Source organism: Nyctereutes procyonoides, unplaced genomic scaffold, assembly GCF_905146905.1.
Source record: "Nyctereutes procyonoides isolate TBG_1078 unplaced genomic scaffold, NYPRO_anot_genome, whole genome shotgun sequence".
NCBI classification, from domain to species: domain Eukaryota; kingdom Metazoa; phylum Chordata; class Mammalia; order Carnivora; family Canidae; genus Nyctereutes; species Nyctereutes procyonoides.
Window position 1 is genome coordinate 66,247 of NW_026574979.1, and position 26,226 is coordinate 92,472.

A 26,226-nucleotide genomic window follows, 5' to 3' on the forward strand; every position below is an offset into this window, starting at 1 on the left:
AATATTGACTTATAATACAGCCAGTTATTGGATCCACCAAGCAGAGTGGAGTGTCTTGACTGGCATAGACTATTGTGTCCACTGCTGTTCACAACCTGCCCGTCATAGAAAGCTACTTGAAGCAGTGACACCAGCACCATGCATTAGCTCTACCACAGCTCCACTGACCCAGATCACTGGGTTGGAACTCAGTACCAGATCAGAAAGTCACGTTGAAAAAAAAGAAAGAAAGAAAAGAAAAAAGAAAATCATGTTGACCTATGAGTCACCTCTGGGGTTCCAATTCTAGTGGGACATTTTAGCTTTGACCAGCAGATGTTCACAACTCCATGAGGCTAGTGCAAGCTGTTGAGAGAATTGGTTTGCTGTCATTTAAAGTTTGAAGTGCCCAAATGAAATATACCTCAGCCCTCTCACTTACTAGTTGTATGACTCTGGGTAAGTTACTTAACCTGACAATGCCTCAGTTTCCTCATCTGTAAAACAGATCCTAATGGCGTCTTTCCTCATACTGTCTTCAGGAAGACTAAAGAACAAACACACGTAAAGCTCTTGAAACAGTGCCCCGCACACAGCAAGGACCAATGAAAACTCACTGTCGTTGTTGGTGGTGTCTCAGGGCCTCTGCTTCAATATCACCTCTTCACAAGGGACTCCCCTGAGCGCCCCCATTATCCTCTCTTGTGGCACCAGCAATCGGCATACATCTGTTGTTGTCTGCCCACTCCCCACCCCCAACACACACTTCAAATGTCAGATTCTGTTGCTTGGTTTTCATCATCTCCCAGATAGCTAGTGCTTGCCTGGAACACTCTGGTGCTCAGTAAGCATTTGTGGAATGAGGAATACGTGAAGGAAACACAATCTGTCCCCAACATAGGTGGGGGCCATTCCTTTCACAGTCCAGCCTTTGTGCTTCTCTCAAGCTGCATCTCCAACCTTATTCATACACTCACACACCCCACCATGCATTTATGGATGTGTGTGCACATGTACACACAGGCACACATGCACATATGCAATTTAGGCTCAACGATGCTAGCCTGACTACAGTTCCAAGTACTGAGCCTGTGCACGCATGGTTTCTGCTACAGCCCTCCTATCTGTCCAGTCAACTCCTAACCATCCTTCAAAGCCCCACCCAGGCATTACCACTTTCAAGAAGCCTTTCCTCACCACCCTGTCCCAGCTAAGTTATTCCTCCCTTTCCTCTCTGCTTCCTCCATACTGTATGATCATTGCACTATATCTGAATCTTCCGCACATCTCCCCTACTAGACTTAACTGAGGGCAGGCTCTACCTTTCACTTCCGGAGCCCCAGAGCCAGGTTTCTGAAATCATACTACATTTGTTACACAGGTTACCTGTCCCCTCCTCTCCCTCCTGAAAGACCTGCCCCAACCTCCCAAGGCCTTGGCACCAGCAAGGTGGTGCTTACTGTTGATTTGGCCTGCCTTATCCTTGCTCTTTGACAGCCAAGGGCTAGTGGCAAATCACAATTCCTCCATTCCCTTCACCCCCAGCATTTTCCTACAGGTAAAAACAAGTACAAAAAAAATGGACATAGCAAACAAGAAACTGGAGACAATGGCTTCTTCTGAGAGGGAGCGGGGTCTGAGGAAGGAAGGAGACTTTTTTCTGGTAAATTCCTTTTGTTGAATTTTATTATGGAAATGTATTTGTTTTTCACCTACATCGTAATAATGCAGTCCTTACTAGACAAAATACGAGTCAAGGGCAGAGCGTCTTGAGAAGCCAAAGGCATCACAGGTCAGGGGCCTCCAGGAGTGTGTTAAGAGGCCAGGGCCCTCCAGACTGGGAAGAGGCTGCTGTGGTGCTGTTAGCACCATCTGCTTCCCCGTCATCCCCACCCTTGAGGACCCTCCACCGCTGGATGAACAAGCAGAGCCATCTCCATGCCCTGACACCACCACCACCACCCAACAAACAAAACAAAAACTCAGAGAACTGGTACTGTCCTCTGAATCCACCTGATCCAAGAGTTGGAGATACTATCCTGCAGGACAGGAGACAAAGCTTGCAGACCCATATCGAATATGCTCCAAGGACGGGCTGTCCCTGCAGCTATGTCCCAGCCCCAGGGAAGAGGACAGCGTATACCCTGATGGACCACATAGGGCCTCAGATGTGTAGACAGCTACCCATGTGTAATCATTAAAAATGAGCACGGGATACAAATGTGAGTGAAGAAGAGATTAAAGATTTTTTGTTCTGACTTTCGCTTCAATTGGTTAGTGTCCCTGGGGCATCTCCCCATCCCTACGTCCACATACGGAAGACCCAAAGCCCAGTTCCCAGCCACTGGAGGGGCCTGGAGCACACAGTCCTTTCGTCAGGGCAGCGAGTGTAGGGGCCACCTGGGGGTCTGTGCCATCTCTTCTATTGGGTATAGGCAGCTCCTCTGTCCACAAGGTTAAAGGAAGAAGACCCCTTCACAGGCTGGAAAACAGGGTGTCCTGTTGGTTTTATCCCCACCCCTCTATGAGCCTTGCGGTTGAAAGGTTGAATCTACCTTTTGCTGTTCTGTCTCTTCATAATTATGCACAAGGCGAGGAAAAGCAAAATCTGTAACTCAACACTTGGTGATTCAACTTGGCCAGCATGGGAATAAAACATCTCACAACAATGCAGGCCCGATGGCTATTAGGGTGATTTACTCTGGACCACATGAAGTTCAGCGGCCGGGAAAGAGGGCCGAGCCTGAAATGGTCTTTCACGCTCTGTCATAAATTCAGATCATGGCTTCAAAGGTGGTGCCAAAGTATTGGTAACCCAAAGTCAAGGGGCCTAGGTTTTGTTTTCCAGGGCAAAGGGACACCATCAATGATGGGAGAGCTCTGTGGAGGTGACCCAGGGATGGGTTCCCGGCCACCTCTTCCCTTGCTGTTTCCCTTTGGCTGAAGGAAGAGGCATAAAAGGTGTCAGTGGCCTCAGTGCTTGGTAAATCACTGGGTGTGAACTCAGCTGGGCTGGGTGATGGCCTTCAGGACCCTTTCTCCTAGAGGCCAAGCCCTGCAGGCCCCATACTCAGTGACCTCATGGATGGGTTACCAGAAGTGTGAGACCAGACGGCCTGCTCAGTCACCAGAAGGGACCTCTTCCAGGGTTAGGGAGAGGTGACAGGAGAAGAATCCTCAACCTCCCAAAAGAAATGGCCCTAACCATCTCTCTCCATGGGAATTTTATTTCACAGAGCTCCCAGGAAAACACCACATTCCAACACCGACAACTTCATATTCTCCAACATTCATTGAGTTAGGCTTTATGCCAGAAATAGTGCTACTGAAAAGTTTTTTTTTTTGTTTCAGAACCAAAAAGATCAAATAGGAAAAGTAGATATACTTCATGTGAAACAAGTATTAAGGTCATTAACAGTAATAGCTCCCATCTATTAAGAGAATGCTTTGCCCAGTATTAACTTTGAAAGGTAAATAGGATTAGAAGTGCCATTTTACAGGAAACTGTGGTCAAGAACCTCACCCACAATTTCACAGCTGGTTGCACCTAGGCGTGTACATGCTCTTTTATATGACATTGCCACATTTAATCTATATTTAAAAATTTAGAATTGGGGATGGTGCATTTACACTTAGCAGATCACATAGATTCTCCAGTCCAGCCACTGCAGGAAACAGTGTGGTGGTTCCTCAAGAAGTAAAACATGTGAGACACCTGAGTGGCTCAGTGGTTGAGCATCTGCCTTTGGCTCAGGTCGTGATCCCAGTGTCCCGCATCAGGCTCCCTGCGAGGAGCCTGCTTCTCACTCTGCCTGTGTCTCTGACTCGTGTGTGTGTTTGTGTGTCTCATGAATAAGAAAATAAAATCTTAAAAGAAGAAGAAGAAGAAGAAGAGAAGAAGAAGAAGAAGAAGAAGAAGAAGAAGAGAAGAAGAAGAAGAAGAAGAAGTTAAACATGGAATTACCACATCACCCAGCAATTCCGCCCCTAGGTATTTACCCAAAAGAACTGGAAACAGGTACTGCGACAGACATGTATACAGGCACGTCCACAGCCTCACTATTCACGACAGCCAGAAGTGGAAATAGCCCAAATGTCCATCATCGGGTTGCAGTGGTTTTATGGTTTCAAAACTACTGCATTTGTATACTTTAAATATGTACCATCATGGTATGTGGGTGATTCTTCAATCAATCTGGCAAAATAATACACACATAACAAATTTTTGAAATCTGCCCAAATCGGCATTTTCGTTCAGAATGTCTTGCAGCCCATATTTTCCCAATGTCTCCCTCTGCCTGCCGCCCAGAGACTGGGATGGGGCGGGAATGCCTGTGGTCAGCAAGACAGCAGGCCCTATCCCATCCCCATGGGGCCCAATATGGTCCCGGGAACCTTTCAGCTCCACCCACCCCCAGCCTGCCACAGACTCCCTGGGCAGGAAACGCTGACCCCACTCCTACCTCTGCCCCCACTCTCGACCCTGCTCCGAGGGGGTCCGCGGTTCTGCGCAGCTTATCAGGTGGCCCCAGGCAGCAGCTGGAGCGTCTGCAGTGGGGACCCCCTTCTGCTCCTCCAGGCCCCTGTCTCATCTTCCCAGGCTGCGGACAGCATCTCCAAGGCCCTCCCTGGTCCCTACAGCCCCAGCCCCTGGGTCAGTTACTTCCAGGATGTCCCCTGCTGCCCCTCCAAGGAGATTGAAACAGTTTGGCTCCGCTTAAAGCTTCTGTTTGCAGGAAGGAGTTTGTCACACATGCTAATGAATGGCCTGCCTGACTGAGCAGACACAGAAGCAGAAGTGGGGTGGCCTCTAACAAATTCTTCCTGGCTGCGGCACTGATAAGATGAGCGGGGGTCCTCTCTTATCTGCCAGACTGAGGCGGGTTCACCTTCTCTGGCAGCTAAGGCCTCAGGCTTGTGTGCTTCTGGGGACTTCCTGGGCCCAAGCCAGGCAGGGACCGATGTGTGGGCAGCAGATGGGGCAGCTTGGAGGGCTGGCAGCACCCAACCCCTGTGATTCCCCCACCGGGCCCAACTCCTGGGCTCCCAAGCCAAGACCCAGGGGTAGCTGAGCCACTTACCCAAGGGCTTCAGCACTTCCAGAAAACTCTCTTCTCCCTCCTTCATTCTTCGTGGGTTTTCCCCTTTCTACAAAAGTAGTTCTTATGTATTTGACAGCATTCTGCAGATATAGAGGACACAGAAGGGGTACCTGGCTGGCTCAGTCGGTGGGGCATGCAACTCTTGATCTCAGGGCTGTGAGTTTGAGCCCTACATTGGGTGTAGAGATTCCTTAAGAAAATAAAATCTTAAAAAAAAGAAAGAAAAGACAGAAGAAAATGAAGCCACTGTGATGCGATTCTATCACCCAGAGATCACCATTTTCATTTTGCTTTCCTTTCTTTCTTCCTTCTTAATGCATATGTTTTTAAAATCATAAACAGAATCATAATAATGATGGTAATATTTACTGAACAAGTGCTTACTATGTCCTAGGCTATACTAAACACTTCACGTGGAGGGACCCCTGGGTCGCTCAGCGGTTGAGCATCTCCTTCAGATCAGGGCCTGATCCCAGGATCCAGGATCGAGTCCCACATCGGGCTCCCTGCAGGGAGCCTGCTTCTCCCTCTGCCTATGTCTCTGCCTTTCTCTCTGTGTCTCTCATGAATAAATAAATCTTTTTTTAAAAAATAAATAAATAAACACTTCACGTGGATCGTCTCCTTTAATTTTCCCAATAATGCTGAGTGATGATATAATTATTACCCATGCTTATGGAGTAATTGGGGCTTAAAGAAATTAAGTCACTTTGTCCAATGTCATCCAGCAATGAAATGGTGGGGCTGAGATTCCAACCTGGGAGATCTGGTTCTGGAACTGGATTCTTCACACCTTGAAACTGACTAAACTATCCTGCAAACCTCTTTCTGAGTTCTTAGTCTTCTGTCTCATTTGTGAGGACTACATAGTAGTCTATCATTCAAATGTTCCATAATTTCCCCAAGCCCCTATCAGTGGACATTTGCTTGTTTTCAGTGTTTTCTATAATATGTTCTCCACTGAACATCCTTATGGTTAAATATTTGCTCAAAAACTAAAGTTAGAATTTTGAGGTCAAAGCGTATGGATAATTTTAAGGCTTTTGGTACATGTTGCCAAGATTGTTCTCCAAAGTAATGACCAAACTGTACTTTCTATATCTTTATCCACACTGGACTACAAAGTGATTAGAGGCAGCTCAAATTTTGCCACATGAACAATAAAATTGAGATTAATTAGGGGCTCGGGGTAGCTTAACCTTTTCCAGTGGAAATTCCATCTTCCCAGAGCAGAGGAGCTGGAACCAGATGTGGGGTGGGAAGGATTCTAGTGCCAAGAGCTCAAGAGTAACTCCTGTTTTATCAAATCAGCTAAGTATTCTAAGTCTCTCAGAAAAACCCGTTGTCACAGAACAGTCATTGTCCAGGAAGAGAGGAGTGTACCCATGTCCACGAGTCCTTCAGCTGCTGAGTCCTGCTGGCAGCAGCACTGAGCAGGGAGGATAGACACCTGGGGGTCAAGACTCACAGGTTCTTTCCCAGCCCAGGCATTGCTTGTGAGCATGAGCAAGACACGCAGAGCTTCATGTCCTTCATCTCCTAATGCTGGGAGTGCTGATGCCAGGAGTTGCCACCCACCGCAGTCCCCTATGTCCCAGATTAGGACAAGTCCTTGCCACATGGTCCCACACTCCCACCCTTCAAACCTCTTCCTTCAGGGAGGGCCTGATCTCCCTTTAAGGGTTTGCCTGGTTTTAAGGCTTGTCAGATCCACCAGGATAATCTCCTTTTTGATTAGCTCTAAGTCAAGTGCTTAGGGATCCTAATCATGTCTGCATAGTCCTTTCTGTCATATACCACATCCTAATCACAAGGCAAGCCCACCACAGTCACAAATCTTCCCTCATTCAGGAAGAGGGACTATACAACACATGTACATCAAGGGTGGGAATCTGGAGTCCATCTCAGACCTCTGCCTACAACAGCGACTGTGTGGACAAGAGGGGAAATGATGAGTGAAGGAATGAAGGAATACATGAAGTGCTCACCTGTGCAGATGGAAGGGAAGAGAATGGTCTAAACGGACACTAACTTTGGGATACACCCTCGAAGTCTGAGTTGGACAGACCCCAGGCTCACTTCACTCGTCAAGGAGGAGGGACCACGATAGCTACCCCCTCCTCTCCAGAAGGTCAGCTTCTATAGAAGGTGAATGTGGATTTGTTCTCTGCAGTCTAGAGCGGGGATAAGTGCTAATAACCCAGACAGCAATAAAGACAAAAAGCCATATTTTCCTTGCAGAGCAACAGGCTTTGATTCCAAACTCCATTTCCCACTCCCCTTCCCTTCCCTCTCCTTGTGGGTGTCTACACCATCCCCTGGAAGGAGCGTCCCCTCAGAGACCCACTGTGCTTGCTCAGAGAATCCACCTGAAAAAGCAACATACATTCACCCGGTTGTTAGAGACTATCCAGGAAACCACCAGCACCCCACACCGAGCTGGTCCATGAGAAAGGCAGAGCCCTCAGCCCTGTTAACCCTCGGTCTCCTCTTTGTAGCCCGTAAAATCACTCTAATCCGCGACCACATTAATCCTGAGTATCACATGGACCAGGAGGGTTGGACAGTAGCTAAGCCATCAGAAAGAACATCCTCGGGGGGAGAGACTAAGACAACCTCCACGATGAGTGGCCTTTCAGCCTGAACTGATGAACCCTGCAAGCAACCAGGGCCTGGTGATGACTCCCCGGTGTGTAACTCCAGATGCTTTCCTCCTCTGGGCCAAGCAGGAGGGCCAGCCCGGCTGCAGCTGGCGCCCACGCCCCTCGCTGGGCCTTCCGCCTGCTGTCACCCTCAGGCACAGGAGCCCCACCTGTTTCCGAGGAGCCCCTCAGCTGACACGTGCACTCATCCGTTCCACAGTGTTTTCCGAAGACCTGACATGCACCAGGTATGAGCCCGTGGTCCCGCAGTGTAAAAAAAGAAAAAAAAAATCCTTGTCCTCGAGTACCTTCTATTTGGCGAGGAAGCTCGGCTGGTAACAAGATAACTTAACAAACAAACCGACAAACAAGATAACCAAGTAAATAATATGACTCATGACACGGCGGTAAAGTGCTCCGGGAACAGAACCAACGCTGGGAAGGGGGAGGGGGAAGGCCCCTGGGAGGCCCAGGAGGAAGGAAGCAGTTTGAATTAGGGTAGACCGAAGGCCCCTGACGAGGTGATAGGCAGTGAGTCCGCTGGATATTCGAGTAGCTTGAGTCGCTGCAGGTGCGAAAGCCCGAGGCAGCAGCGTGGCCGCCTGGTTGCTCCACAGGGAGGGGACCGGACGCAGACGGGGCGGGGGGCCTATTCCGCTCCCGGCGCTGTCCCTGCGGCCCGAGGAGCCGCGGGTGTGAACTCGGTAAGGGGCACGGGCTAGAGGAGGCGGGGGCGGGAGGGCCCCGGGGCCTGGGCCCCGAGAGTTTGCGAGTCGTGCTCGGCGCGGTCTGCCGGGACAGGCTTCGCCCCCCGAAGAGCGTTCAGGCCCTGGGCAGCCTCACCTAGGACCTGCCGCAGACCTGCGCCGAGGTCGGGGGAGTCGCTCGGTGAATTCGTGCCTAGAGTCCGGACGGGGTCGGGAGGTGGCAGGGAGGGGAGCGGGGTCGTGGCTTGGCGGGATAGTCCGAGCAGGGGACTCAAAGCTGAGCCTCGTCTGTTGACTCCAAGCTGTGTTTTTCCCATCTCTCTCCTCGCCCCCCAAGAAGGGGAGAAAAGTGTCGGTACAAGTTTGGGGCTAAAATGTGGTGGAGAAGAAAAATAATGCCCCGAAACCACAAAGCTGCTTAGTTCGAAAGTGTTCCTAGAACTCGGCTCTCCTAACTCTTGGGTAGTCTTTCTTGACATTATGCTGGTATCTGTGGACTTTGTGTCTGCGCTGCTGGGATGTCTCCGCCTGGTCCAAGCGCAGCCCGCTCTTGGGCCCTTGACTGCACGGCCCGGAAACGCTGATTTGCGTTTCCTCGCTCGTCGGATCACAGTTGTCCCTTCCTCACACCTCACAGCCTAGTACATCACAGGCAGACACAAATACTCACGGAAATTGATTCGGTACCTTAAATGAAAGAAGCGACTTATTTCTTAGTTTCGTTTCTCTTCTTTTCTTTCTTTTTTAATGGGCCAAGCGCTCAGATTGTATGCAGTCTAGTTTCCTAAGAAAAGTCACTAATCCAGTGGTTCTCAGTTTATGGGCCATGAATTTCTGGGACCCTCAGAAAAATGTTTGTAAGGGTTTCTGCAAATCCATGTGGTCCCCAGGCAACACCCATAACCAACCGTATGTCACACAGCTAGATGTTAACTGATAAAATTTTAAGATGTATATAAAGGATTGTTATAATTTAAAAGTTTCACAGAATAAACAGGTACTAAAAGCAACGCATGCCGTCACGTTGGAGGATTATTAAAATGCTTTAGTTTTTTGAACTTAAGTATCTCAAAGATAGTTTATGTTTGGGAACCACTTCTTTAGTCCAGTTGAAATCTTGGGCTGAGCTGCCCAGCATGGAAACTCCTAGTCACATATGACTATTTAAATTTAGAATGGAGTTAAGATTAAGTACAATTTCAGTGTCTGTTTCTCAGTTTCCCTGGGTACATTTTAAGTTCTCAGAAGCCACATGTGGTTAGTGGCCACCGTGTTGAAAAGTTTATGTAAAGAGTATTTCTATCATTGCAGAAATAGTGCTGATATAGACACTTAAAATGAATAAAAAGTGACTTAAGCAGAAGTAACTAACAAATCTGCTGTAGAGCATAACAGAGAAACGAAACTGGGGACAGTAGGAAGCAGTTTCTATCCTTGTCGCAGGAATACATATCTCTTAATAGAGAAATAAGAAAAGTACTGGTTTTTCTTGGGTGTTTTCTAGATTGTAAAATGCTTCCCCCTCTCTCCCCACTTCACTCCCCCTCCCCCACCCTTGCCTCATCGATGTAGGTTAGAGTTACTTGTAAATTGGTAAAAAGTCACTATGGAGACTAAGGACCAGAAGAAACACAGAAAGAAACACAGTGGGCCCAAAGCTGAGAAGAAAAAGAAACGGCATCTGCAGGATCTCCAACTTGGAGATGAGGAAGATGCCCAGAAGAGAAACCCCAAAGCTTTTGCAGTCCAGTCTGCTGTGCGGATGGCTCGATCCTTTCACAGGTATGTTTATCAGGAGTCTAGGTGTTCCTCCATTTACTTTTTTTAAGCAGTAGGAGCCTGCCTAGATGATGTTTGGACTCATGAGTCTGACAGCTTGGAAGGACTTGAAGATGCATGCCGTACTCCTTTTACTAAAATGTGAGCAGGACACGTGGGTGGCTCAGTTTGTTAAGCGTTCAACTCTTGATCTCCGCTCAGGTCTTGATCTCAGGGCTGTGAGTTCAAGCCCCACATTGGGCCCCACACTGTGTGTGAGGTCTACTAGACAGAGAGAGACAGAAAGAAAGAAAGATTGTAAACTTTAAACAGTTTCTATGGTAATAGGTGTGCTTGTGTCTTTTTTCTCGATATGTTTTACATAATAATGTAATAAATAGCTTTATTTAATAAGTTTTTGTTATATGTACTTTAAACATTATTGAATTAAACTCTAATAGCCAAATTTAATTCCAAAGATTCTGCTTTTATTCATTATGATACACTGCCTGCATGTTTATCTTTTCTTTTTTAAACTATTATAATAGTTTAGTCAACTAATAGTTTAAACTAAACTAATAGTTTAGTTAACTATTATAATAGTTAATGAAGCAATCAGATTTAAGGTGTGTGTAGTTTTAAAATTCTCTGTACTGTTGAAGTAAACCTGTTATATGTTTACCGAAGGGGTTATTTGGATTAGGTCTAGAAGTTAACAAGTTAAAGACCACTTTACTTACAAGGATGATGCCTTTTGTATTTTAAAAATTGATATACTTTTTCTTTCTTTTTACAAATAGGACTCAGGATTTGAAGACAAAAAAGCATCACATTCCAGTGGTTGCTCGAACTCCATTAGAGCCCCCACCAATAGTGGTGGTGGTGATGGAACCTCCAAAAGTTGGAAAGAGCACTTTGATCCAGTGCCTCATTCGGAACTTCACCAGGCAGAAACTGACGGAGATCAGAGGCCCTGTAGCAATCGTGTCAGGTAGGAGTCTACTCCCTCAGGCTGATAGGGCATGTGTCGTCCGAGGGACAGGCATATCTTTGTCGAACATTTTCTTGACTGGTAAATATTGAAGTAATGTTCTCACTTTATTACCTTTCCTGTACTTGTACTAAGTTGGCTATAGTTTAAGAAAAGGATAGATTCCAGATACAACAATGATGTAGATGTGCACCTTATTTGGACTGCTATATGGATTTGCCAGGTGTGTTCCTCTGAAAGGTTTGGCAGGCCTGGGCAACCTGGGTTGGTCATAGTGATCACCTTTCTTTAACAGGTAGTGAGTATCTGCTGTGTGTCAGGCATACCTACTTGCCCTCATAAGGCCATATCGTTAGGGAAATGAGGGGGTTTTCCTCTTTTTCTGTGAGAATTTGCCTGTTCTGGGAGATGGTGACCTTTCTGTTTGAGGGAAGATGAAAAAAAATCCCAAAATGGTAATGGAAGAATCTGAAATTTTTTCCCTTTCTTTAAAGGTTTTTATTATTAAGTAATTTCTCTACCCAACGTGGAGTTTGAACTCACAACCCCAAGATCAAGAGTCACATGCTCTACTTTCTGAGCCCTGGAATTTATTATAGCAATGCTATAGTTGGATTGAGGCTTTTCTTTTTCTTTTTTCCTTTTCTTTCTTTCTTTCTTTTTCTTTCTTTCTTTCTTTCTTTCTTTTTCTTTTTCTTTTCTTCTTCTTCTTCTTCTTCTTCTTCTTCTTCTTCTTCTTCTTCAAAGATTATTTATCTTAGAGTGTGAGCAGCATTCAAGAGCAAGTGGAGCAGGGGCAGAGGGAGAGAATCCTTCAAGCAGGTTCCCTGCTGAGTGCAGAGCCTGATACAGGGCTCAATCCCAGGACTCCAAGATCATGACCTGAGCCAAAACCAAGAGCTGAACACTTAACCAACTGAGCTACCCAGGCACCCCAAAGCTTTTCTTGATCTTAAAGGCATTACTGTTATTTTTAGACTTTTTAATTTTTTTAAGTGAACTCTATCCCCAGTGTGGGGCTTGAACTCCTGACTTGGGGATCAAAGAGTCACATGCTCCACTGGCTGAGATAGGGAGGTGCCCCACTTTTATTTATTTAAAGTAAACTCTATTCCCATTGTGGAGTTTGAACTCACAACTCTGATCAAGAGTCGTAGACTGATTACTTTTTTTTAATTTTTTATTTATGATAGTCACAGAGAGAGAGAGAGAGAGGCAGAGACACAGGCAGAGGGAGAAGCAGGCTCCATGCACGGGAGCCCAACGTGGGACTCGATCCCGGGTCTCCAGGATCACGCCCTGGGCTAAAGGCAGGCGCCGAACCACTGCGCCACCAAGGGATCCCCAGACTGATTACTTTTAAGGTAATTTTGAAATAACAATTGTTCCATAGAGATTTCTCTTACGTTCGGTTTGAGGATGTTTTTAGCTCTAGTAAGAACATGCAAAACTTTGATAAGGATAGAAGTGCTGGCCTGCTGCACTTACCAGCAGGATCACAGTCACCACGGAGCTTGCTTGTCTGCCCATTCCAGTCAGAATTGTACCTGCTTGAGCACTTTATTCATGTGGATAGACTTTTGATACTATTTTAAAATTAGGGAACATAGCAAGAAAACCAAGATGGTATTTATCAGTTTGCTCCTATAAAAATGAACTCCTGGCATATTCCTGTAAGTGTATATTGTGCTTTACTGGATACAACTTAAAATGGTAATTAGAGTAAATGGATATATTTTTTCAAGTTTTTTATTTTTGTTTATTTTTATTTTATTTTATTTTTTATTTTTTTTAATTTTTATTTTTTATTTATGATAGCCACAGAGAGAGAGAGAGAGAGAGAGACAGACAGACAGACAGAGACACAGGCAGAGGGAGAAGCAGGCTCCAGCAGGAGCCCAACGTGGGACTTGATCCCGGGTCTCCAGGATCAGGCCCTGGGCTGAAGGCGGCGCTAAACCTCTGAGCCACCCGGGCTGCCCTATTTTTTCAAGATTTTTCAAAAGTCTTATTTCGGGGGTCCTTGGGCGGCTCAGTCAGTTAAGCGTCTGACTCGATTTAGGCTCAGGTCATGATCTCAGAGTTATGAGACTGGGCCCTGTTTGAGGTTCCACATTCAATGCAGTCTGCCTGAGATTCTATCTTTCCCTCTCCCTCCGCTCTTCCCCTTGCTAGTGTGCATGCTTTCTCTTTCAAATAAATAAGTAAAATATTTAAAGAAAAAAACTAAAATCTTATCTCTTTACTTACAGGTAAAAAGCGCAGACTCACCATTACTGAATGTGGGTGTGACATTAACATGATGATTGATCTGGCTAAAGTGGCAGATTTGGTAAGTCAGTGGGAGCAGTGTGAATTTCTAATGAGGACTTAGCAGTGTGGTAGATTATCCCATTTGAAGGAAAGAAAGACTTATGATTATTAAAGGGATGATGAATATAATCAGGGATACTATAGATGTGTTTGAATTGATGATGAGGTTGATGGTGATATTGTTATAATAAAAATGGAACATGCACAATGGAATGTAGTCTCAACTCTGAAAGTAGAGAAAAATCCTTTAACAAATGTAGTTATTAATACAGATAGACATATGTACATAAAAACATATAATAGTAGGACCATTTCTTGGACCCTTACAAGGTACTGCGCTAACACCTTTCTCAAAATTTCGCTCATTAAATCCCCCAATATGCTTTGGAGGTAAGTAGGTATTATTATCTCCAGTTTACATAGGATGAAATTGAGGCCCTAGAAGTTAAGTGGTTTGTCTAAGGAAGGGAACTTTGCTCTTGGTGGTGCCAGAACCTCCAGTTCTTAATGATTGTGACAAAGTAAGTACATGAGTTGCCTTTGAGAAGTTGTCAGTGTTTATAATAGAAAATCTAGACAGCACATAGCATATGGAAATTGTGCAACTTTGATTGCATTGAATAGTAGTGTTTATTAATTACATTTTAAATTAACAAAACTAAATCTAAGAAAAAAGCCATATTGATTAGGAAGAGTGTGGTAACAGAGGTGGTTTGTTTGTTTTTTGGTTCAACAATTTCTAAAAAACTGTTTGGTGACAAAGAGCTACAGATTTTGTCCTTTGGCCCAGGAAGTCTCCTAAGATACAAATTAAAAAGTAATTTAATGTAGATGTTATAGCTATGCCATTCTAATATCAGAAAACTCAATGACATTCAAATTTTGAACATATAATGCTGCTATTAATAGAAGTAAGTGTCAATTGTCAACATAAAATAGTATAAACTTATTAAATCTTGTGTGTGTGTTTTTTTAATTTTTATTTATTTATGATAGTCACAGAGAGAGAGAGAGAGAGGCAGAGACATAGGCAGAGGGAGAAGCAGGCTCCATGCACTGGGAGCCCGACGTGGGATTCGATCCCGGGTCTCCAGGATCACGCCCTGGGCCAAAGGCAGGCACTAAACCGCTGCGCCACCCAGGGATCCCATAAATCTTGTGTTTTTGAAATGATTAAAATAGTTTACGGAGTCCCTAATTTTAAAAGCATAGACGTGTTAAGAAAGATGTCTTTCATATACATCTTTTTAAGACTTAAAAAGGAAACCGTGCATTTGGTAAAATATTCAAACTATATTACAGAGTACAGTGCTTTTTTTCTCTTCCCTACTCTGACCCCTAATCTCTTAGTTTCCATCAAAGCAGTATCCTAGATATGTATACGAATACACATTCCACCCTCATAAAGCACATACTGTTTATTATACATACTATTCTGTACTTTGCTTTTTTTCACTCAATGTCTTAAATGTATATAAGTAGTATAGTTCAACCTCATACTTTCTTAAGTATTCTGTTGCATGTACCATAATTTATTTAACCTGTTTTATGTTGATTGCTCTGGGTTGTCATAAAGCCTCCTGAGTCATAGCAAAGGTGTGTACAGTACATGGATTTGTGTGTGTATGTATGTGCATAGAAGGAATAATATATAGGCTTCGTTTGTCTTCAATTGACAAGGTTGTCATCTAAGGGCCTGTTGCCACCTGCACCATTTCTATAACGAATTGCTTGCCCCTTGGCACTTTATGGTGTCAAATGGAGCAGGCTCCATGCAGCGAGCCCGAAGTGGGACTCGATCCTGGGACTCCAGAATCACACCCTGGGCCGAAGGCAGGCACCAAACCACTGAGCCATCCAGGGATCTCTGAAGTGGAAATTTATATTGTGGTGGATATTGTCTCATGCTTGCCTTTTAGAGAAAGTCAAAGGGTGGTATTTTCTCTTATCAAAATGATCCCTAATCATTTCATTTAGTCCAGAGTAGGAGTTGGGAAACTTTCTGTAAAGGGCCAGATGGTAAATATCTTTAGCTTTGGGGTCATGGTTTCTCTTGCAAATGCTTAACTTTGTAGTTATAGTGCAAACACAGTTGTAGACAATACATAAATAATATGGGCAGCCCCGGTGTCTCAGCGGTTTAGTGCTGCCTTTGGCCCGGGGTGTGATCCTGGAGACCAGGATCGAGTCCCACGTCAGGCTCCCTGCATGGAGCCTGCTTCTTCCTCTGCCTGTGTCTCTACCTCTCTCTCTGTGTGTGTGTGTGTGTCTGTCATGAATAAATAAATAAAATCTTAAAAAAACATAAATAATATGGCTGTGTTCCAGTGAAATTTTAGTTATAGAACAGGTTATGGGTCAGATTTGGCCCATAGTCCATAGTTTGCTTATGGTCTGTTTTGAGTAGCTTCCTTGAGTAATTCTGTTTTCTGTTTTAGGTTCTGATGCTTATAGATGCCAGCTTTGGGTTTGAAATGGAAACATTTGAGTTTCTAAACATCTGTCAAGTACATGGCTTTCCCAAAATTATGGGCATTCTCACTCACTTAGATTCCTTCAAGTATAATAAGCAACTGAAGAAGACAAAGAATCGATTAAAACACAGGTTCTGGACAGAAGTCTACCCGGTAGGAAGAGAATTAATTTTTGAATACTAACACTATAATCTTTCAAAAAAATAAGATAAGTAGGATAGATTTATAAACATCGCTTCAGGATTCACCTATGGCATATATCTGTTCATAGTCCCTGCAATATTTCCTCAAAATAGTCTGTATTTCAGAACTCTTGGTGTGTCTCATTTGTCTTTGTAGCTCCCTAGCACCTGGCTCTAAGTGTTTTAGATTTGTGATCGTTTAATAGTTTATCCAAAGTTTCTCCTAGTTGCAGGACTAGGAACTATAGTGCACACATACTGCCACTCCACCCTCCCCTGCATGCTGCTGTGGCCCATTGGTCATATAATTTTTTCTGTGCCCAGAAGCTTCACTGCTCTCTCTGTGTAATACTCCAGATAGATGCCATCACTTGACTGGAGACCAGTCTTGAAGCTAAGTGTTTTGGCAGTTCTGCCTTTCTTAAGTCCTAACAACATGAGTACTGAAAGAAGGCAGAGAAGTTTGGGAAGCATTAATAATAAGTGGCTTGCTAGAAGTCTGCCTTAGGATTGCTTCTTATTTAGAGGTCTTTATTTGATGTAGTATGACAAGAATTTAATTGAAATTTATTTTTTGTTTTCTTAATGTTTAGGGTGCCAAGCTGTTCTGCCTTTCTGGAACGGTACATGGAGAATATCAAAACCAAGAAATTCACAATCTGGGCCGTTTTATTACAGTAATGAAATTTAGGCCTCTTACGTGGCAAACCTCTCATCCTTATATCCTAGCAGACAGGTAAAAAGTGCATGTAAAGTTTTTCTTCCTGGCCCATGTATTTCAAAGCTGCAAAGGTTAGAAAAAGAACAAGAAGAGAGCTTATTTTGTACTTCTTTTTGAATACTGAGGGACAAATGTAGTTGGAAATACCTACTTTTTGTATCATTACCTAAAGATGCACTGGCTTCAGGAGTAAAGTATGAAATGTTTAGAAATATGTGAGCTTTTTGAAGCATTTAAGGCTACCTAATATGGTCTTATCCTGCTTTTTCATCTTAATCTTCAGTGATCATGTCTTTAGACCATGGTGCTCCAGTCACCCAGACATACCCTGGGCTTTCTTTCCTTTATATTTTTTTTCATACTGTTTTCTCAGCCTGTAATCCCTTTCTCTACTTGCCAGAATCCAAGGCACACCAAAAACCCAGATCAAAGCTTAATCCTCTCCCATAAAGGGTTTTTATGGGTGTGTTTTCATCTCTTCCTTAACCCCAGGTGCATGTTATTTTCCCTTTCTGGTGTCTTACAGCATGTATATTATATAGAGCCTAAGAGCAGTGCAATCCTGTGTTTGCTTCTTTTCTTTTGGTAGATGGTGACTGTGCTTCCTTCCTTCTGAATTTCCTAGAAGTTTCTGAACACTGTGTTTAGTGAACTAGTGAATTTGACCAGTCTTTGACACATGAAGGGAGATGCAAAAATTTTGACATTTATTTCTGCCATATGATTGGGTTTTATTTTTCTAGGATGGAAGATTTGACAAACCCGAAGATATTCGAACAAATATCAAATGTGACCGAAAGGTGTCTCTTTATGGTTATTTAAGAGGAGCACACTTGAAAAATAAAAGCCAAATTCACATGCCAGGTATCCTTTTGTTGTAAAATGTACCAAATTTGTAGAACTTGTGGGATGACTTACTTCATTTGTCAGGAAAACTGAAAAATGGCCAAACAAGATAGAGCAACATTGCTAGAAGTTTGAAGACTCCGCTCTGACTCAGCTGGCAAAGTTGAGTTGACCAAATCTCCTCTGTTCTGATGATGTTGGTTAGTTAGAGAGGCACAGTGCCAGTAACCAACAGCACGCTTGTGGTTGAAGCCTTCCACCTGGGGGCTACTTTTGTTGATGGTTGATAAACTTGTATCTGAAGCTATCTTCCTCTGTCTTCCAGGTGGAGGAGAGTTTGCTGTGAGCGATGTCACTTTCCTCCCGGACCCCTGTGCACTTCCGGAACGACCAAAGAAGCGCTGCTTAAATGAGAAGGAGAAGTTGGTTTGCGCACCTCTGTCTGGAGTGGGTGGTGTGCTCTGTGACAAAGATGCTGTCTATGTTGGTCTTGGTGGCAGCCGTGGCTTCCAGGAATTGGTGAGAGGAAAGTCATAGGAAGTCATGTACTGTAACGTACTTCAGCTTTTATATACTGAACCTTTGTATTTGTATTTGGTAAGAGCTACAATGTACATTGTAAATGTCCAAAATACTTAAGTGCACCAGGCAGAAAGTAAAAGTCATGTTCTCCATTCTGTTGCCAAGACACACGGGATCCTGGTCTTTTAGTGGGAGCATTGCAGGCAGTTTGGTGCTTGTACTTTCCGTCTCTCTTTACACAAGAATACCTCATTTTATTGTGCTTCGCTTTATTGAATTTCACCAATATTGCCTTTTTTACACATTGAAGGTTTGGGGCAGCCTTGTATCAAATAAGTCTGCTGGTGCCTTTTTTTCAAAGGCATTTGCTCACTTTGTGTTTCTCTGTCACATAATGTTAATTCTAACAATATTTCAAATGTTTTCATTATTATTATATTTGTTATAGTATCTGTCCTAAGTGATGAGCTCTCACTGCAACCTCAAATAATGATTGGATTTTTTAAGATTAAAATATTTTTTAATTAAGGTATGTACATTTTTTATTTTTATTTTTTTATTGGAGTTCAATTTGCCAGCATATAGCATAACACCCAGTGCTCATCCCACCAAGTGCCCCCCTCAATGCCCATCACCCAGTCACCCCAACCCCCGCCCACCTCCCCTTCCACTACCCCTTGTTCATTTCCCAGAGTTAGGTGTCTCTCATGTTTCATCACCCTCACTGATATTTTCACTCATTTTCTCTGGTATGTACATTTTTAGACATAATGCTATTGTACACTTAATAGATTACAGTATAGTATAAACATAATTTTATATGTACTGGGAAACGAAAAAATTCATTTGACTTGTTTTATTGTGGTGGTTTAGAACCAAACTCACAATATCTCTAAGGTATGCCTAGATAATATCAGTGTGTTTTCTAGCTTTCTTTGGTCTATTTCTTTTTTTTCTGTAAATATTTACATATTAATCTATTTATTACATATTTAGATTATTGAAATATTATATGTAAATACCATGTATTTGTATCCATATATATGGTCTTTGTGTGTCTGTGAGAGAGAGAGAGAAGTAATATTTCTTTATTTTATTTTTAAAATTTTTTAAGTAGGCTTCCCACCTGAGCCCAAAACAGAGCTTGAACTCACAACTCTGAGGTCAAGACCTGAGCTGAGATCAAGAGTTCGGTGCTTAACTGACTGAACCACCCAAATACCCCATAATATTTTTATATGGGCTCCAACTTTAAATGCTCTTGCAACTTTTGAGGGGCACCTAAGAATATGTGATCCCATTGCTCCCTATTAGTATTGATAGAGCTGCTTTGGTCTTTGTTATAGCTCCGTGGTATTTCATTGTCTGGATAAACCTTATTTGTTGAACCAACCCAACCCTTGGAAATCTGGACGGGGGGAGTTTACCCCTACTTCCCTTTGTTTTAATTTTTTTAGTAACCCATATGCCCAAACATGGTGCTTGAACTTACGATGCTCAGATCAAGAGTCCTACATTCCAGGATGCCTGGGTGGCTCAGTGGTTGATCCCACTGCCTTCAGCTCAGTTCGTGATCCCAGGATCCCAATTCAAGTCTCGCATCCAGCTCCTTGCATGGAGCCTGCTTTTCCCTCTGCTTGTGTCTCTGCCTCTCTCTCTGTCTCTCATGAATAAATAAATAAAATCTTAAAAAAAAGAGTCCCACGTTCCACTGACTGAGCCAGCCAGGGGCCCTTAGGCCAGAATTTGTAGGTGCATGTATATGTGTGTACGTGTACGCAATTGCCTATATGTGTGTCAGAGTTGTCATTCAGAAGGTGATTACACACACACACACACACACACACAAAGAAGGTGATTCTACTTCTAGTTTTGAAAACAAGGACTCAGGCAAATCTTCATTGCAACACTATGAACAATAAGCAAAAGATGGAAATACCTGGAGTGTCCATCAACAAATGAATGGATAACTAGAATGTGCTACATACATACAATGGAACATTATAAATGGATAAAACATAAAAAGGGATGAAGTTCTGATACATGCTATAACATGGATGAATCTTGAAAACATTATACAAGGTAAAATAAACCAAACTCAAATGGACAAACATTGAATATTTTTCACTTATATGCAATATCTAGAGCAGGTAAATTCATTAAGAAAGCAGATTTGAGGTTACCAGGATGTAGAAAGAGGGAATGCTGAGCTATTGCTTAATAGATATGAAGCTCCTTTTTGGGTCATAAAAACATTTTGGAAACACATAGGGGTGATGGTTGTACAACATTGTGAATGTAATCAATGCTACTGAACCATACACTTAGCAATGATTAGAATTGCCCAAAGTGAACACAAATCAAACCAAAACCAAAGAGGCTTGTGAATCAGCAATAGGCTAGTTTTCTTATTTCTGGCTGGAACAGAGGGACACAGTTGTTTTTAAAGATTTATTTATTTATTCATGAGAGATATAGAAAGAGAGACAGAGACAAAGGCAGAGGGAGCAGGGAACCCAGTGCAAGACTTGATCCTGGATCCTAGGATCACACCCTGAGCTGAAGGCAGACATTCAACCATTGAGTCACCCAGGTGTCCCTCAGAGGGACATAATATATAAAGGAAACTAATACAGCTTTGCATAATCATGAGAAGTGCAAGCAGCAATATCATTTGTGCAGTTGGGAAATTTTTTTCTCTTCTATTGTTTGGATTTAGAGATATCACCACCTCTAAAAATTAATATTTATCTTTTAGTATGATGTGTGTATGTGTGCATAATTCTCTGGATAATTGGATGAAAATAGGGTAAAGGCCCAACCCATATCTGAGGAGACAACTTAACTTAAAGGGATCAGATTGTCCATGGCCATGCCTCACTGTAGTCTCTGCAGAGGAATTTGTGAAGTGCCCTCCCCTTCTTTCCCCATTCACCCATTCTATGGAATTCAGAGTGGTTATCATTTTTCTGGTGCCCTCAGAATCTGAGTGGTTATCATTTTTCTGGTGCCCTCAGAATCTGTTTCAGAAATAAAGATTTGGAGAAACAAATGTCTAGATAGGAAATGGACCCATGAGTAAGAATAATTCAGGAGAATACAAGGTAGAATTTCCCCGTGGAAGTGAGAAAAAGAGGCTTTTTGACCAAGAGGAGTAGACTGGACAGCAGGAGAACAAAACTAGGAATGAGGTGTGGTCTTGAGCAGAGCCTTGTGAAGAAACTAATTTTTTCAAAAAAAAATTTTTTTAAAGATTTGATTTATTCATGAGAGGCACAGATAGGCAGAGGGAGAAGCAGGCTCTCTGTGGAGAGCCTGATGGGGACTCCATCCCAGGACCCGGGATCACAACCTGAGCCAACACTTAACCACTGAGCCACCCAGGCGTCCCTCAAAATTCTTTCCTAAACTATAAGAGACAAAATTAGCCTATTTGTGACTTCTCACATAGTATTATTCCCTTGGATTTCTCCAACACTTCAGTGATCCCGGAATCCAGATTTGAGTCTTGCATCCAGCTCCTTGCATTTTAGATGTGGTCACCAGGAAAAGCCTCAACTACAAAGATATATTTGAGTAAAGACATAAACAAGGAAATCAAACTTTGATGATATAACACTTGAAATGGGGACTCCTAGGTGGGTCAGCCATTGAGCGCCTGCCTTTGGCCCAGGGCATGATACTGGAATCCTGGGATCAAGTCCCACATCGGGCTCCCTGCATGGAGCCTGCTTCTCTCTGCTTCTTTGCCTATGTCTCTTTCTCTCTCTCTCTCTCTCTCTCTCTCTCTCTCATGAATAAATAAAAAAAATATGTTTAAAAACCTGAAATGAATACAATACTATATATTTGCTATACTGCAATTAAAATTTTAAAAAAAATTTAAAAATGCATAATGATATACAAGGAAAGAGCACTCCAGGCAGGGGGTCAGTATGTGCAAAGGCCAGGGCAGGAGTGTGTGTTCTTTGTGTAAGTAAGGAAAGGAGAGATGAAGGTGAATTTTTTTAAGATATTATTTTTTAAAGTAATCTCTACACCCAATATGGAAAGCAAACTTATAACCCCTAGATCAAGAGTTGCAAGCCCTACCAGCTGAGCCAGACAGGCTCCCCAAGGGTGAGAGTTTAGAGGTAAAGCAGGAGCAGATGGCAGAGGGTCTTATGAGTCCTGTTAGGATATTGGCTATAACTGAGAGAATGGGGAGACAGGGAGAGTTTGGATAGAGGAGTGACATGATCTAAAGGTTTTCAATATTTTGTTTATTTGAGAGAGAGTGAGAGCACAGAGGGAGATGGAGAAGCAGACTCCCCGCTCAGCAGAGCCTGACACGGGCCTCAATACCGTGGAGGCTGATCTCATGATCTGAGCTGAAGGGGATGCTCAACCAACTGAGCTGCCTGTGCACCCCTAATCTAAAGGGTTTCAAAAGGATGAATCTGACTCTTGTGTGGAGAACAGCCTGTAATTGAAGGAGGATGAAGCAGGAAAACCAGTGTGGAAGCTAAATGCAGCAATCTGGGTTGCTTGGACCTGGGGGTGTTGAAAAGTGGTCCATTCTGGATTTATTCTGCAAGTAGAGTTAGCAGGATTTGATAATTAAGACATTAAGAGGAAGAGAAGCAAGCAAGGAAGGCTGCCACATTGGTCTGAGCAGTGGGAGGGATGACATCGCCATCAAGATAGGAAAGGTGGCAAAAGGAACAGGTGTGTTGAGAGAGAGAACAGGAGCTCAGGTTGAGGCATGTTTGAGATGCCCATCAGGTATTTAAATGAAGATGCTGAGGCAGAAGTGGTGTGCATGTGTCTTGAGTTCAAGGAAGTGGTCCAAGCTGGAGCTAGAGATTTGGGAATCAATGTATAGGCGGTGGTTAAAGCCTTGAGGCAGGAAGGGAGGAGACCCTAGCTGCTTCACTCACCATTGCATTGCCAGTGTATGGGAACCACAATTTCTATCACGTAGTGAGGTAGTAACTTACTTTCTTTCTTTCTTTCTTTCTTTCTTTCTTTCTTTCTTTCTTTCTTTCTTTCTTTCTTTCTTTCTTTCTTCTTTCTTCTTTCTTTCCTGTATTAAGTTTCTACCGAATGAAGTAATAGAACGCATGTAGACTGAGGTAGGAGGGAGAAGCAAAACCTTTAATAGACCAAATCGTATGAGGATAGGAATTAATTAATTTTAAAGATTTTATTTATTTATTCATGAGAGACATACAGAGAGAGGCAGAGACACAGGCAGAGGAAGAAGCAGGCTCCATGCCGGAAGCCCGACATGGGACTCGATCCCAGGTCTCTAGGATCACGCCCTGAGCTGAAGGCAGATGAAGGCAGATGCTTAACCGCTGAGCCACCCAGGCATCCCAAGGGTAGGAATTTAAAGCCTTTTATTTGAAAAGCCCAAACTGTTTTCCAAGTTCAAGGCAGTCATTTAGATGTCGACTCTGTCTAATGAAATGAACATTCTTTTTAATGGTTTGGGATGCTGCTCCTTCTGACTTCAAAACATATGGCTTTCATGGAAAAGACAGCTTTGGCAAAAATTACTCTTTTTTAAAAAAATTGTATTTATTTATTCATGAGATGTGGAGACGCAGCAGAGAGATGCAGGCAGAGAGATGCAGGCCCCCCGGGGGGGAGCCCCATGCAGGACTCGATCCCAGGACCCCATGATCATGACCTGAGCCAAAGGCAGACACTCAATCACTGAGCCACCCAGGTGCCCCAACAAAAATCACTCTTTTGCGATCTCCTTCCTGATCTTTGTTACCTGTGGAGCATAGACTGGATTTTTAGAGATGCAGCCTTAAAGGAACCTATACATTAAGCAATCACTTACTTTACATGACTCTGCCTATGACAGCCCCACCTATGTTTTTTTGACCCAAACAGGAGGAAGGCTGTTGGGGTACCTGGGGGTGATGATGCCTCGGGGGGAGGAGCCAAAGAGGGCAAGCTCAAATTTGAATGTGTGGGCCCAATGCCTTACCAGACAGAATCAGTGAAGCAGCAGAACTTGAGGCAAGCCCTCCTTGGCCTAAGACTAAGAAAGACACTCTGGAATCCACTATGGACAGGTAAAGCAGTCTCCTCACGGGTGGTGGCATTGAATTTTCTCTCAGAGCAAATCTGAGTTTTCAGATGGGTCCCTTTCTCTCCTCTCACTATCTGACTCACTGCTTGGTCAACATGCACATTCATTTTTCAGGATCTGTCTCATCTGTTCAGATCTTACAAGCTCTCTGCTTAATTCTCTTGGTTCTGTCTCTCTTCCATATTCAAAAGAACAGTTATGTGCCATGTAAGGCCATGTTCTGCAATTAGAACTAATTTATGATGATAATAATATTAACATAGTAAATGCTTTTTTTAATATAGCAAGTGTTTAGAGATTCAAATTGTGAAAGGTAATAGCAAGAATGTCTATACTAAAAACAGTAGTGGAAGTTATAATAATAATTCTGTAAATATTCTACCTCAAAAGGACTTGTAAACTTTCCTAGGGAGCCTTTACTGAATCATTTACTTACAAATAAATAAGGAAATTATTTTTTTAATGCCAATATTAAAAACTGCTTACAAGTTTCTATGATGCAATGTATCTACTACGGGAAGAAGACCTCAGGCAAGCAAGTTAACATTATAGGTACAATTGCTAGGCAGGCAGTTAATGGCATTTTTACTATCTACCTAGTTTTTCAAGTTCTTCAGACATCAACTTATTTCTTTTTTTTATTTCTCATTTTTTTAAAGATTTCTTTATTTATTCATCAGAGACAGAGAGAGGTAGAGACATAGACAGAGGGAGAAGCAGGCTCCCCAATATAGGACTCGATCCTGGATCCTAGGATCACACCCACGCCCTGAGCTGAACGCAGACGCCCAACCACTGAGCCACCCAAGCATCCCCTCAACTTATTAATTAAAATGTATTTTGTAAGATTTTCACATGCAGTTTATGACAATTATCACGACTTATTTTATTCCTGCTTTTATGATTACTACACACATGAGAGTCCTATCTAATCCATATACTTTAACTCAATTTAACTCCTTCACAAAGAATTTACACTACTACATTAAGGTTTTTTTTTCTTAAAGATTGTATTTTTTTAAATTTTTAATAAATTAATTTTTATTGGTGTTCCATTTACCAACATACAGAGTAACACCCAGTGCTCATCCCGTCAAGTGTCCCCTCAGTGCCCGTCACCCATTCACCCCCACCCCCTGCCCTCCCCCCCTCCACCACCCCTAGTTCATTTCCCAGCGTTAGAAGTCTTTATGTTCTGTCTCCCTTTCTGATATTTCCCACACATTTCTTCTCCCTTCCCTTATATTCCCTTTCACTATTATTCATATTCCCCAAATGAATGAGAACATACACTGTTTGTCCTTCTCCGATTGACTTACTTCACTCAGCATAATACCCTCCACTTCCATCCACGTTGAAGCAAATGGTGGTTATTTGTCGTTTCTAATGGCTGAGGAATATTCCATTGTATACATAAACCACATCTTCTTTATCCATTCGTCTTTCGATGGGCACCGAGGCTCCTTCCACAGTTTGGCTATTGTGGATATGCCTGATAGAAACATCGGGGTGCAGGTGTCCCGGCGTTTCATTGCATCTGAATCTTTGGGGTAAATCCCTAACAGTGCAATTGCTGGGTCGTAGGGCTGGTCTATTTTTAACTCTTTGAGGAACCTCCACACAGTTTTCCAGAGTGGCTGCACCAGTTCACATTCCCACCAACAGTGTAAGAGGGTTCCCTTTTCTCCGCATCCTCTCCAACATTTGTTGTTTCCTGCCTTGTTAATTTTCCCCATTCTCACTGGTGTGAGGTGGTATCTCATTGTGGTTTTGATTTGTATTTCCCTGATGACAAGTGATGCAGAGCATTTTCTCATGTGCATGTTGGCCATGTCTATGTCTTCCTCTGTGAGATTTCTCTTCATGTCTTTTGCCCATTTCATGATGGGATTGTTTGTTTC

At 43.2% G+C, this 26,226-nt stretch overlaps 1 protein-coding gene across 1 annotated transcript; it reads left to right on the plus strand.

Moving 5' to 3' along the window:
• The first annotated feature begins 10,036 nt into the window (after positions 1 to 10,036).
• On the plus strand, positions 10,037 to 16,523 carry LOC129510161 (ribosome biogenesis protein BMS1 homolog). The gene is made up of 5 exons (XM_055326156.1): positions 10,037 to 10,212; positions 10,989 to 11,179; positions 13,432 to 13,511; positions 15,931 to 16,119; positions 16,506 to 16,523. The coding sequence occupies exons 1-5, from the start codon at positions 10,037 to 10,039 to the stop codon at positions 16,521 to 16,523; spliced, it is 654 nt and encodes a 217-aa protein (XP_055182131.1).
• The last annotated feature ends 9,703 nt before the right edge of the window (positions 16,524 to 26,226 follow it).